The 14764-nt window shown below is 38.1% G+C and overlaps 1 protein-coding gene across 6 annotated transcripts in view; it reads right to left on the minus strand.

Annotated features, from left to right (window-relative positions):
• Positions 1-2809: 2809 nt before the first annotated feature.
• Positions 2810-14764, minus strand: part of BRD9 (bromodomain containing 9) — an 84736-nt gene continuing 72781 nt past the window's right edge. For all 6 annotated transcript variants that reach the window (XM_058180784.1, XM_058180783.1, XM_058180786.1 and 3 more), the window contains one exon: positions 2810-14446. In XM_058180784.1, the coding sequence (XP_058036767.1) occupies positions 14349-14446 (98 nt within the window). In that variant the 3' untranslated portion in view covers positions 2810-14348. The remainder of the gene's footprint in view (positions 14447-14764) is intronic.

The raw sequence follows: 14764 nt of genomic DNA on the forward strand, positions 1-14764 counted from the left end.
GACCGGGCGGATCCCTCCCGATAGGACTTGCTTTGGTATGTCCCATGCCTGGCTGCTGGTCCCGCCCTGCTGGAGAATGGACATTGGTCCTACCTGAATGTCCTTTCTCTGTTGGCGGGACCAGCAGCCAGCCCCTCCCTGAACGCCCGGTTCCTGTATTCTATGGAGGTCATTCGGGCTCTCATGGTCATATGCCGGGGGGGAGGGCATAATAACATATTCTTGCAGTTCCTGTTTTACAGCTCAGTGCGTCGGTCTGCCGCATCATCCTCGTCCGAAAGCTGGAAGGCACCAGGAGGAGGAGGTGCTTTTCAACTAGCAGACTCGATCCCATTGGATACAGACCGAGTCACTCCCCATGCCTGGCTGCTGGTCCCGCCAACAGAGAAAGGACATTCAGGTAGGACCAATGTCCATTTCATGCAGATATTGCAAGACAGATTTGAAGACCCCACAGCAGCCTGGCATGCAGAAACCTACATCTGGTTCATGTGGCAGGCAAGCAGATGGTGGCAGAATACATCCAAAATTTTCATAGCCTGGTGGTTCACCTGAGAGATTGGCCCAAGTATATGCTGGTCTACCCGCTGATCTTTTGTTCAGGAGGGGCTGAACAAAAAGCTATATCACAACTGTGTGTCCTGCGGGGTGCACCATGACCTTCGGTTTTAGTACCAGTTAGCCACAAATGTGGCACTTGACCTGATGGAGTACTGGGAGCATGTTGTGCATAAGAACCAACCCCACCAAATGCCTGAGATGCCAGTGCCCCATTGAGAAGAGGTGCAACCACTACCATTGGGGAGAAGCTCCATGCTAGCCCAGGAGTGTGTTTCTAATGTTTCAAGAAAAAAACTGCCAATTTTTAATAATTTAGCGATAAGCAGGGCTATCTGTGAGAATGAGGGGATAAATTGGTGGTAGAAATTGGCAAAGCCCAAGAAATTCTGTAGTTGGCTTCTGATCCAGATCACTTTTTCAGGGTCCATCTCCTTCCCCCCACTAGACATGTGGTACCCCAAGTAATCCAAACTGGTTTTGTGGAAGTCACATTTGGATAGTTTGGAAGTCACATTTGGATAGACACCAGCAATGACCTCTTTCCTCCAGTGTCAATCACAATGGCCAATTAGGTTAATTGGCGGGCTTCTAAAGCTCAGTGTTGTGTCTAGTAATACATTCCAAACTCCCCCTTCCCATACAGTGGAAATGTTGAACCAGAGAATGACTTCTGCCAGGTTAAGTTCGGCATTGACAAGCGGTTTACAAGAGGTCATGTTACCGACCTCAGAAGAATGAAAGGCAGAGTCAACCTTGAGTTGCTCAGAATTGAATTCCTGGAGTGAACAGTGAATTACTCTTCAGTACTGCATTCTAACCACTGCACCACCACTGTTCTTAGTTTAGTGTAGAGCTGGCTTTCAATAGTTTTGTTAGCACTTCCCACACTAATTTTACGTGACCTTCCAGTGTATCAGAATAAATGAGGATGTCAATCAGGTACACCAGCACCCCCTTATACAAGTTGTCATGCAGTACTTTGTTTATTAGTTGCATGAATACTGCAGGTATTCCTTGCAGCCCGAAAGGCATCACCCAGAATTGATAACTCCTTAAGGGACATTTGAAAGCTGTTTTCCACTCATTGCCTCTTTAATTCTCACTCTGTAGTGCGGTTCTCTCAAGTCCAGCTTGGTGAACACCCTTTCCTTGGCCTGGTATCCCAGGATGTCCTTCATAAGGGAAGGGGGTACAGGTTTTCCATAGAGATCCCATTAATCCCCCCAAAATCCATGCATAATCTTAAAAATCCATCTTTCTTTTCCTTGAAGAGCACCAGAGCTGCCATCCTAGATTTTGCCAGTTAGATTTCCCACTGTTGATGCAACCTAGAACCGTGTTGGCTTTTTGGCAGCTGCAGCACACTGCTAACTAAAATTTAAGTGGTGATGCACCATCAATGATGCATCAGGATACAACTGTAAACTCTCTCTGAGTTACTGCACTTGAGCCAAGTGCCTCATATTTTATATCTATGCATTTAGTTTTTCCTGCCTAAGTGTAAGGCCTTATTTTTCTCATCACTGAACTGCATCTGGTTGGATAGGGTCCAAAGCTCAAGTCTGTCAAGATCTTTCTGAAACTTGAGGCTATGTTCCAAATTGTTGGCAATACTCCCAGCTTTATTCTGTCCACAAATTTGATGAGACCTCTTATATCCTCTAATCTAGATCATTTATGAAAATGTTTTTTCCCAAGGGTGGAATTCTTTTTATTGTTTTCTGGAGCTATTTAACTTTTCAGGTCTGTGAAAGTGAAAGCAGCCAATATTATTCTATTTCTATCAGATCCATTACAAAATAGTAATCCTTCACAGATATATCAGAAAAAACTAGTATATGAAACTGTATTTGTATAGAACTTAAAAACATCTCAAATTCCCACTATTTTTGGCACAGGGACATTGATTCTCCAAACCGTAATTTAATTAGGATTGTATACATTTCTTTGAGAAATGAATTTATTTATTTTATTTATTTATTTGATTTTTATACCGCCCTTCTCCCGAAGGACTCAGGGCGGAATTATATAAGATGAAGAAAATTAACCTAAACATCTAAGGCATTGTAAAATATAATCAAGTCATTTTGTCATATTGATAAATACTGCCAAAGATCATATGCTTCAGTTCAAAGGAGCCAGCATAAGTTTGCCCCAAACTAATCTTTTCAGATTAAAGGCAAACCCACACTTGAACCATCACTAATTTGAGCCACTCACAGCTTCTTATGTATTTGAACAGAAGATGTTTTTATCTCATGACTTTTATTGTTTTATCAATGTATAAAATACAAAGAAAACTAAAAAATAGGAAATTAAGGGAAGTGGGGGGAAATATGAGGTACAAAGGCAGAAAGAAAAAAGTGTTGACTTCCAACTCTTTTTAACACAGTACAAGATAACATTACAACCTCATTTTTTTACATTTACACATTAGTATATATCACTAGCCATTTCTATAACAACAAATTTATCTAATCAGCAAAGCCAAAGTCAACGTTTCATTTTTTTCATCACAAGCCCAAAATCCAAATGGGACATTCAAATAAAAAAACATAATTAAATATTCTCTTTGAATAAAACAATCAATTTAATCATTTCTGGTTTATTTTCCTAGCTGTAGAAATAGTATGTATTTCTATTTGCACTTAATATTTTTTATAAGCTATCACCATTTATATTAACAGAATTCACTGTATTCTTTCAGATTCTTTTAATTTTAAAGGAAATTTTTTTTTCATCCATTTTAAAGCACCAAACATTTCTAAAATCAAAACATTCCAATACATTTTTTAGCTTCTTCTTAACATATATACTTTAAAGTTCACTTTCAATCAAATTCTAACTAACTCCAATTAACTCATTACATTTATATCACTCCCTCCAAGTACCCTCATAGAATATTTTTTCTTCTTGTATACATCCTTTTTAAAACTCTAAAGTTTTCTTTAAGCTAATACATCTTTTTCTTTAACTTTCTCTTAACATACTTTCAAATACACTTTCAATAATATTTTACAACTTTATGAATTAGTTAAGCATTATATATGAAAGAACAAATACATTTTCAAACTTTAGATTAAGACTTTCTGTCAATTACAAATATCAGACCAAAAAAAATCCATCCTAATTCCAATTGACTCTTAAGTACGCTTTCCAGCTTGTCTTCATGGAATAAAATCTTTTTTTCCTCTGGAATGTTTGTTAAGCAGTTATAAGCTTCTCTTTTTCTCAAGGATTTCTCAACTTTGATATTGTCCTTGAGGAAAAAAGTCCCAAACTTGTTCTTTTAAAAGTTGCATATTTTCTTGGACTCTTCTTTCAATTGTGTTGGGAGGTTTTAAGGTATATTTAAACCATAATAATAAAAATTGGTGTCAGGTTTATATTTTAAAATTGCAATTGATCCTCTGCTTTGTTAGGTATTTATGAAATTGCCTCAGTGATTTTGTAACTTTCCACCCATATCTGCATCTCAAGTAGTTTGAGAAGATTTTTTTAACATCCTTGAAGCATAGCGGATCTATGAACTGATGGATTTTATTTAAAGATTTTTAAAATACATCTCTAATAATTTGCTCCTCAGTCTTAACTTCCTCTTTAGTCAAAGAGTAGCTTTTTTGTAGGTCACTAAAGAATTGCTGGCCAATCAGGATTAATAAAAATTGGAAAGTTTAAGCCACCCACAGCAAAGCAGACCAAGCTACAAAATTAAACTAGAGCTACAACTTTCTGTCTTATATTTCTCCATCAAACTTTCTTTTAAAAAAGATACTCCACACTTCCTTATTCAGCAGCCTTCTTCCTTGCTGTTTAACAACGAAGAAACCCCCAAAATGGCACAGATCTTCAAAAGGAAATAACAGACTGAGACTAAAAAACAGGCTTTTAGCTTAATAAAGATTAATACGCTTTAAAAATGATTAAGAAATGAAAGGCACAACTTATTGTCCATTTGAAAACTAAATTCCAAAATGGCTGCTTCTTCAATAATGAACTGATTGTAGCCCCCCCACTCCCACCCCGAAGCTGTCTGCACATCTCCTGCTTTGACGCACAGCTCCAGAAGGGTCTTGGACATTTCTTCATGGCTACATGACTCTAACTATTTCATCCCAGATGTGGGAGGGAATTGGCTGTGAAGATTTGGGTCACGATGCCACAGCCACAATTGTGCCACAGCCACAATTAGCAACCTCGGAGAAGCAGCGGAGAAGTTGTGGTGGTAATATATCACCGGTGGAGGACCAGCCGTTGACAATAGGCTGTGATGGGTCAGCCATAATAGAAAATCTGGGGTAAAATGGGTAATTTATTTATTTATTTATTTTATTGTTTATATTTATATACCGCCCTATCTCCCAAAGGACTCAGGGCGGTTTACAGGCATTTAAAAGCAATAAATACAATTCTAAAAACAATTAAAAAACTTATTCAAAAGCCTAATAATTAAAAATATAAAAAATTAAAACCCAAGTTAAAACCCACAAACTAAAAACTAACTCAGTCCTGCGCAATTAAATAGGTATGTTTTAAGCTCGCGGCGGAAGGTCCGAAGGTCCGGAAGCTGACGAAGTCCTGGGGGCAGTTCATTCCAGAGGGTGGGAGTCCCCACAGAGAAGGCCCTTCCCCTGGGCGTCGCCAGACGTCATATGGCCATGAAGAATTGTCCCATTCTGGCTCCTTAAACTACTTACAGACCTTTGCTGTATTGGAGGAACTTATGGGATAATTCTAGGACTTTCCCTAACCCAGGAGAATCATGTAAACTAAAGGAATGCTAGTTCCTTCTGTTGGTATGTTGAAAATCTACAGTTCAGGGGAAAAGTCCTTCAGGGGTCCTTTTCTGGGTGTGTTGTCAGTTGGCTATCTTTTTACTGGAAGTGACTTATGAAAATGTTAAAAAGCACCAGGCCCAAGAAAGTTTCTGGAGGCAGCCCACTGCATGCTTCCTCCACACAGATACAGATCTAAGGACTACATGCCGAGAGCAGTTGGTCAGCCAATAGCAAATCCATCTGCTGTTGGTACGATGTCATATTATACTATATCTACAGCATTTCACCGACTTATTAGTCACTTTATCAAAGAAAGCAATAAAGTTTTTCTAGCATGACCTATTTTTAATAAATCCATGCTGCTTCCAGTAATCACCTTGTCCATTTCTAGATGTTCACAAATCCACTGCTTGATTAACTTTTCCAGGATTTTCTCAGGTATTGATGTCAAGGGGATAATTTCCTACATCCACCTTTTTTACCCTTTTTGAAGAACTACATTAGCTCTTTTCCAGTCCTCTGACAGTTCTCTGGTGCTTCAGGAGTTCTGAAAGATTTCATTAAGTAGTTCTGAAATCCTATCTGCCAACTCCTACAATTCCCTGGGAGATAAATCATTTGGTCCTGGAGATTTGAACTTCTCCAAAACACATAGATGTTCTTATTAATTCCTTGCCTATTTTTATCTGCATTCCTGTTCTGTCTTTTATTGTGCTGCTTTTGATTCGTTGTTGTTAGTTTCGAAGTCATGTCCAACTCATTGTGAACTCATGGACAACATTCCTCTAGGCCTGCTTGTCCTCTACCATCCCCCGGAATCCATTTAAGCTCATGCCTACTGCTTTAGTGACTCCAGCCAGCCACCTCATTCTCTGTTGTCCCATTCTTCTTTTGCCCTCAATCTTTTCCACCATTAGGCTCTTCTCATTAGATGGCCAAAGTATTTGAGTTTCATCTTCAGGATCTGGCCTTCTAAAGAGCAGTCAGGATTGATCTCCTATAGGACTGACTTGTTCGTTTGCCTTGCAGTCCAAGGGACTCGTAGGAATCTTCTCCAGCATCAGAGTTCAAAGGCCTCAGCCTTTCTTATGGTCCAACTTTCACAGCCATACATTACAACTGGGAAAACCATAGCCTTGACTATACACACTTTTGTTAGCAGGGTGATGTCTCTGCTTTTTAGTAAGCTATCTAGATTTGCCATAGCTTTCCTCCCCAGGAGCAAGCGTCTTTTAATTTTTGGCTCCAGTTCCCATCTGCGATGGTCTTGGAACCCAGGAAAATAAAATCTGTCACTACCTCCATTTCTTCTCCATCTATTTGCCAGGAATTGAGAGGGCGGGATCCCATGATCTTAGTTTTCTTAATGTTGAGTTTCAAGCCAACTTTTGCACTGTCCGTCTTCACCCGCATCAAGAAGCTTTTTAGTTCCTCTTCACTTTCTGCCATTAGAATAGTATCATTTACATATCTGAAGTTGTTATTTCTCTCTGCAATCTTAATTCCAATTTTTGATTCATTATCTCTGCCTTTCTTATGAAGTGCTCTGCATATAAGTTAAATAGGCAGGCCAACAGTATACAGCCTTGCTGGACTCCTTTCCCAATTTTGAATCAATCAGTGGTTTCATGTCCAGTTCTCACTGTTGCTTCTTGACCCATATATAGGTTTCTCAAGAGACAAATAAGATGGTCTGGTATTCTCATCTTTTTGAGAACTTGCCACAATTTGTTGTGATCCACACTTAATGTTTTAACATAATGAATGAAACAGAAGCAGATGTTTTTCTGGAACTCCCTAGCTTTCTCCATGATCCAGTGCATGTTGGCAGTTTGATCTCTAGTTCCTCTGCCTCTTCGAAATCCCGCCTGTACTTCTGGTAGTTCTCGATCCACATACTGCTGAAGCCAGCTTGTAGGATTTTAAGCATAACTTTACTAGCATGTGAAATGAGTGAAATAGTGCAATAATTTGACCATTCTTTGGTATTGCCTTTCTTTGGAATTGGAATGTAAATTGTAAACTGGAAATTGGAATTGTAAATTGGAATTGGAATGTAAACTGACCTTTTCCAATCATGCTGCTTTTGATAGGTAGAGCTATTTTCTTTCCCTTTTGGGTGAAGACAAATGCAAAGAAGGAGTTAAGCAATTCGGCTTTCTCCCTGCTGCCTGTCACCTTCTTGCTATCATTTTCCATTAGTAGATTGATCTTTTCCTTGACATTTTTCTTGTTCCTTACATATTGAAAGAAACTTTGTTGTTGTTATTTTGGCATTTAATAGTTCATTCTGAGTTTTAGCCATTCTGACTTGATCATTGCACATTTGGGCTTTTTTTCTGGCAGCTTGCTCTAGTTATATGCCCCTTGTTCCACTTTTATGCTTGTCCTTTTTGTCCTTCATTTTGTCAAAGAACTCTATGCAACAGAATAACAGAATTGGAAGGGAGCTTGGAGGACTTCTAGTCCAACCCCCTGCTCAAGTAGAAGACCCTGAGACAAATGAAATTGGAGCATTGTTGAGACCAGGATGGATTCTTTGGATTCTTTTATTTTTCTTTCTCTGTGGTATTGTTATTGTGTGCTCTTTATTATCTTGTTTTTCAGAGCATCCAAGCATCCTGCACTGTTTTTCCTTCTTAAAAATTTCATCAATGGAATCCTTTCTATCTTAGTTTATTGAAGCTAGCTCTTTTAAAGTTTAAAAGACTAATCTGACGTTATTCAGTTATCTTTCCTGCATTATGGTAAATTGTAATATGACATATTCACTCTACCTCAAAGGTCCTACAATGTTTTTGAAGATTTGTTCTGAGATGGCAGCAATGGAGGAGGTATTATTGAAGCACCGTGAGAAAAAGTTATTAAACTAAGAAGGAAAGGTATGAGGAAAGAGAAGAAAAGAGAGCAGGAAGATAGAGAGAAGGTAGACGGGAAATTGCTAGAGGACTGGAAAAGAGCTGAAGTAGTTTCCATCTTCCAAAGAGAAAAAAAATAGATCCAGGAAACTACAGATCTATCAGCCTGACCACAATACCTGGGAAGTGTCTGGAAAAAATAATCAAGCAATGGATTAGCAAACACTTAAGAGTCAAACAAAATAATAACCAAAAGCCAACATGGGTTTTTCAAAAACAGATCATGCATATACATCTTATTGCATTCTTTGACAAAGTGACAAAGTTATTGGACTAGAGGAATGCTGTGGATATAATTTACATGGACATCAGTAAGGCATTTCATAAAGTACAGCATAACCTACTACGTTATAAGATAGAAAAATGTGGGTTAGACAGCATCACCAGATGGATTCATAACTGGCTGGGCATCTGCACTCAGTGTGTAGTCCTCAACGGAATTACATCTACATGGAAAGAAATATGCAGTGGGGAACTCCAAGCCACTATTTTAGACCCAGTAGTCTTCAACATCTTCATCAATGATTTGATAAAGGGATAGATGGGTAACTCATCAAATTTGAAGACAACACCAACCTGGCAGGAATAACCAACACTCCAAAAGATAGGCTTAAGATAGAGAAGGATCTTGACAAACCTGAACATTGGGCACTATCTAATAAAATGCACAGGCAAGAAAAACAAAATATACAGGTACAGTATACGTGGTACCTCACTCAATAGTAGTAACTTGGAGTCCTAGTGGGCAATCATTTAAATATGAGCCAGCAGTATGCTAGAGCTGCCAAAAAAAGACAACACAGTTCTAGGCTGCATTAACAGAGGGTAGAATCAAGATCAGGTGAAGTGTTAATACCACTTTATAATGCCTTGGTAAGGCCACACTTGGAATACTGCATCCAGTTTTGATTGCCACAATGTAAAAAAATGTTGAGACTCTAGAAAGAGTGCAGAGAAGAGCAGCAAAGGTAATTAGGGGACTGAAGGCAAAAACATAAAGAATGGTTGCTGGAATTGGGTATGTTTAGTTTAATGAAAAGAAGGACTAGGGATGATAAGATAGCAGTGTTTCAATATCTCAGGGGGTCCAATATCTCAGGGGTTGCCACAAAGAAGAGACAGTCATTTTTCAAAGTACCTGAGGGCAGGACAAGAAGCAATGGATGGAAACTAGTCAAGGAGAGAAACAACTTAGAACCAAGAAGAAATTTCCTGACAATTAGAACAATTAATCAATGGAACAACTTGCCTCCAAAAGTTGTGAATGCTCCAACACTGGAAGTTTTAAAGAAGAGATTGGACAACCATTTGTCTGAAATGATATAGGGTTTCCTGCCTAAGCAGGGGTTGGACTTGAAGACCTCCTAGATCCCTTCCATCTCTGTAATTCTCTATGAGAAAAGGGATCAGGAAGATAAAAAGAGATGGGAGAAGGGAAAAGAAGAAGAAAAGTTTGGGGAGGTGGAAAATAACAGCAAAACAATGGCAAACTGATTTGCTGCACGCTGAGAAGAAGCTTGTAGTGGCCCACCTGAGAGGCTATCAAGTGACCCTGCTCAGCAGCTTAGAAATTTGAGGCAGCTGGAGACTTGGAGATTCAAGGCAGTTAGTGGCAGTCAAAGTGAGAGGCTGCCTGGTGAACCATCAACCCAGCTTGGCAGTCCAGGAGACCGGAGATTCAAGGCAGCAGGAGGCCAGCTGAGAGATGGCAAACCAGCAACTCAGTTAGGCAGCCCAACACAGCAGACAAGTAACCCAGCCCAGCAGCTTAGGAACCCAACTGAGAGGCAGAGATGAGGAGCAATGAATCAGCAAACCAATCCAGGAGCCCACCTGGGAGCCTAGCTGAAGGATGGTGAACCAATGACCCAGCCCAGCAGCACAAGAACCCAACAGAGGGGCAGCAAACAAATGACACAGTATGACAAATCAGGAATTCAAATGAGTGGTGGGGAACTATCTCAGCAACTCAAGAGTCTGGAAGTTTCAGGTTCAGCTGAGTAGTGTTCAGAAGGGTTGCTGAATCTTGCTGTGATGAGTTTGTTCTCCTCTATTGAGCCATGTGTTTATGAAGTGGTTGTTTTGTTTTCCCAATATACAGAACAGCACATGTCTCACTACACTGTACTGCATATATCACATTGCTCAGTTTGTGTCTTCTTTGTGTGAGAAGCTTCTTGGGTGAGAAGTGAAACATCTTCAAAGAAAAACAAGAAAGTCCAGTTGCCTCTTGAAAAAGCACATCTGAAAAAACCATGACCTGGATGACTGAGAATCTCTATAGACATCATGCTTTATTCTTGCTTGCAATAAAGGTTCTAATCTATTTGAGTCATACCTGTATGTCTTTTACCACTTAAGACAATTATTGACTTGAAAAGATGGGAAAGCCTAAGATTTAAACCCTGGAACATGATTTCTGTGTTCCTCAGGGTGTAGCTCTTGATATATATGATTTCTAACTCTTCACTGCCATTAGCTAATTGTGTAAGCAAATCTTTGTGCTGAGGGTTAAAGAACTGGGGAATCAAAACTTCTGAGTTTGCCATGAAATTTTTATAGTCAGTCTATGCGGAACCAGTGATGATCATAAAATATCCTATGACATAAAAGCAAGTTTGCATGCTTGTGTGTCAAGTATAGATGTTATGTGTAAATGGTATGGGAGAATATTATATGTAAAAAAGTGTCCAAATCCCAGCCCACAGAGCTGGCTCAGAAGAGTACTGTCAATAGTATCAGTAAGTTAATAAGACCAATATTATTATTTTATCTATTGCCAACTTGGCAACAGAATATAGCAACTCAGGCAGGATGCTACCAAGCAGTAGGTATGGCAGTACACCAAAGCAATCCCAATTGTTTTCTTAATCCCAACTTCAATGACACTATCCACATTTAATTATCTTTGAAGCGGAGTCTCTGAAAGCCTGTCTGACTCAAAGATTAAAATGACTTCCCTTTCTCCCCTGCACAGACTCAACTGTTTCAGAACTCCAAACCTGAAAGGGCACATTTCCAAGAGAAGACTCCTCTGGGCCCAAAGAAATACAGTAAGGCATGCTAGGTTAGCATGCTGCCCTCATGAATTCATGGATGAGGGCAATATTATTACACACCAATCTGACACTAAAAAACAACAGCAGAAATACGAAGTCATTACGGATCCAAATGCTAGTATTGAAGATGGAAGCCATGTGCTGGAGAGAGGAACTGCCCTTAATTTTTTTTATTTTTTTAAGACAATTTATATGGCTGTCCAACATATTTTAAATGACTCCAAGAGGCTTACCAAATACAAAGTTCTCACCATACCATTGGAATGATCAGGCCTGCTCCCTTATTCCAATTTCTCTCACCTCTTAAAAATTCAGCAACTCAATTCTATCCCAATGATCTCTTGTCCAACATGAAACCCTGAAACTCCAACAAAGTCTGCCATGAATTCAATGAATTTATAGGGTGTCCAATCCCACACTGTTAATAAGTAAACACATCTGTCCTAAACATTTACAGCCCGAGTGAAAACTTCATAAAAGTACTCCTTATTTTACAATATTTCATACGTATATTTCATATTTCATAAAAGTACTCCTTATTTTACAATATTTCATACGTATATTTCATATTTCATACAAGTACTCCTTATTCATACAAGTACTCCTTATTCAGTGATTGTCTAAAATTATGACAGTACTAAATACGTAAGGGGTACTTATGATTGGCCCCTGAGGGCATGAGATTGTAATTCAGATGCTTAGCAATCAGAATGCAATTACACATCACAGCATCTCAACAGTCACAATTACTATTGGCAACCTTCAGTGCCAGGTTCCAACACCTAGGCAGGAAAACCCAAAAATACAAGTACAGATTAGGCAAAACCTGGCTCAAAAACATTAACTGTGAAAGGGACCTTGGAGTCCTAGTGAACAATCACTTGGACATCAGTCAGCAGTGTGTGCAGGAGCCAAGAAAGCTAATACAATCCTTGGTTGTATAAACAGAGGCATAGAATCAAAATCACATGAACTATTAGTACAACTTTATAAATTGTTAGTAAGACCACACCTGGAATACTGCACCCAGTTTTGGTCAACACATTATTAAAAAGATGTAGAGACTTTGGAAAAAGTGCAAAGAAGAACAACTAAGATGATTAAGACAAAAATTATGAAGAATTGTTACAGGAATTGAGTATGGCTAGTCTAGAGAAAAGAAGGACTGGGGGGACATGATAGCAGTATTCCAGTATTTGAAGGGCTGCTACAAAGAAGAGGGGGGTCAACTTATTTTCCAAAGCAGAAAAGGCAAGACAAGAAACAATGGATGGAAACTAATCAACCAAAGAAGCAACTTGGAATTATGGAGAAACAGTGAGGATAATTAACCAATGGAACAGCTTGCCGTCAGAAGTTGTAGATGCTTCATCACTGGAGGTTTTTAGAAAAGACTGGACAATCACCTGTATGAAATGGTATAGAGTCTCCTGTTTGAACAGAGGGTTTGACATGAAGACCTCCAAGGTCCTTTCCAGCTCTTTTCTGATTCATTGAACAAAGAGTCAATGGAGAAACAGGAAGAAAGTTGCAAAAAGCAATGATTTAATAGGAATTGCAGTGATGATTGAATTTGAATTTGCTTAACAAGGGCAAATGGAATTGCTGGAACTGCCATCGTAACTTAGCAGTTACTTGATATTGTGTTATACCAGTATTGATTAGCAAACAGAATCTCTGTCCTAATTAATGTCAATAAAAAAGCATTATCTGTATTCTAAGGGAAGGATCGCAAACAAAATGAATATGAGGAGTATCTTATATAAAATGCACTGAGTTTAGGCCACATATTTAAAAAGGAAGAAAGACAACAAATATTAAAATGCATTATTAAATAATAAATGAAATATATTAATAATTATTAAAATTAAATTAAAATATTACTCATCTTTACAGAAGCAGAAATTTGCTACTTATTGTAAAACAGTAAAAGATTGTTTAGTCATGAGTTCTTGTAGCAAGAGAAAATGAAGCTGATGCATTTTGATCTTCCCCATTTAACCTGCATATTGTTGCATACCTCAGCCACTATGTTGTTCTGTGGACAAACACACTGCATTGACATGCACTCTCTGGCTCTCCATGTGATTACCCTAACCAATATCTAGAATCATCACCAGTGCCATCATAGCTGCACATGAGAGTTAATCTTACAAAAATGCTGTCTCAACCTGCAGAAAGAAACCCTGCAAAGCAGGATAATGGTAGAAAGCTGGGGCCTTCCAGGACAAAAAAAAGAGCGGAGAAGCAAACAATGCTTCATGATGAGTTAATGCAGGCTATACAAAAGAATTCAGCAACCTGCATGCAGCTCTTAGGTCACACGTTTGCGACCCCTACTATAGGAATCTTAAAACTACAATCTTAAACTGGTGCATATATAGCGCATCATAATTAATTCAAGATGACAAATTACGAACTAGCTGACAAATTATCAACTGGAAATTTCAGAATACAAGTACACATTTATTAATATTTGGAATATGTTAATGAATGTATTATTGTGGTTTCCGAATGATTCTAAAAATCATTCAATCATTCATATCAAATTTCAAACACTTAATTTTAAAAAGTTCTAAAAAGAACTTTGTTTTTCATTCCCAATGAAGACTCAATAACTTTCTTTTCATCAAGCCATCTTGACAATGAAAAACTGACAGGAGGGAAAATACGAAAACTATTCTATTTCTAAAACTTGTATTACAATTGAAATAAATTTATCCTAACAAATTTTCTATATAGCCACACTTGTACACCAAGTATGCCTAACAATTAAAAGCATGATAAACAGCTGGTTAGCCATTTTTTATAAAATTAAACAAGTACATAATTTGTAACTCCTTCAGGTCCATTGCACATACTGCTAAAATACAGTTTCTTGATGGTACAAATACCATGACATTTTTTAACCAAGTAAAATGTATACATGCTACTAAACATTAATTCTTATCTGAAGGTTGGGGTTGAAATGCGTACTGTTTCATAGGATTCTATTAACTGTTAGACAGTTAATATGTACGGTGTATCTGAGATTAATTATTGGCATTTGTAGATTCTGGAGATTGAAGAAATTCATAGGGGTCGTGGACCATATCTTGCTGTTCTCCTATACTTAGGTGAGATGGGCTTCCTGTGTAAAACATGGACAGAAAATAATTAAATTAATATTAATTATAAGACATTTTGAAAGTTTCATTTTTCAAATATCTTATCACAATTTTTAAATGAATATGATCCAGATTATAACGCCAATTTTATTAATGGTCAAAATGTTGCTAAATTTAACAGTGCAGAGAAGGCTAGAGACTGGAATATTTTTTATTGTTTGCTCTTTGAAATGCCGAGAAAGTTCTTTTTTTAAAGCTGTATAAATCTTACTATTCATATAACATTCTAGCTTTTCTATATTTCAGATTCCAAAATAGTGATTTTTGTTGGCCTTACTGTT

Source organism: Ahaetulla prasina, chromosome 4 (assembly GCF_028640845.1).
Source record: "Ahaetulla prasina isolate Xishuangbanna chromosome 4, ASM2864084v1, whole genome shotgun sequence".
Lineage (NCBI taxonomy): Eukaryota > Metazoa > Chordata > Lepidosauria > Squamata > Colubridae > Ahaetulla > Ahaetulla prasina.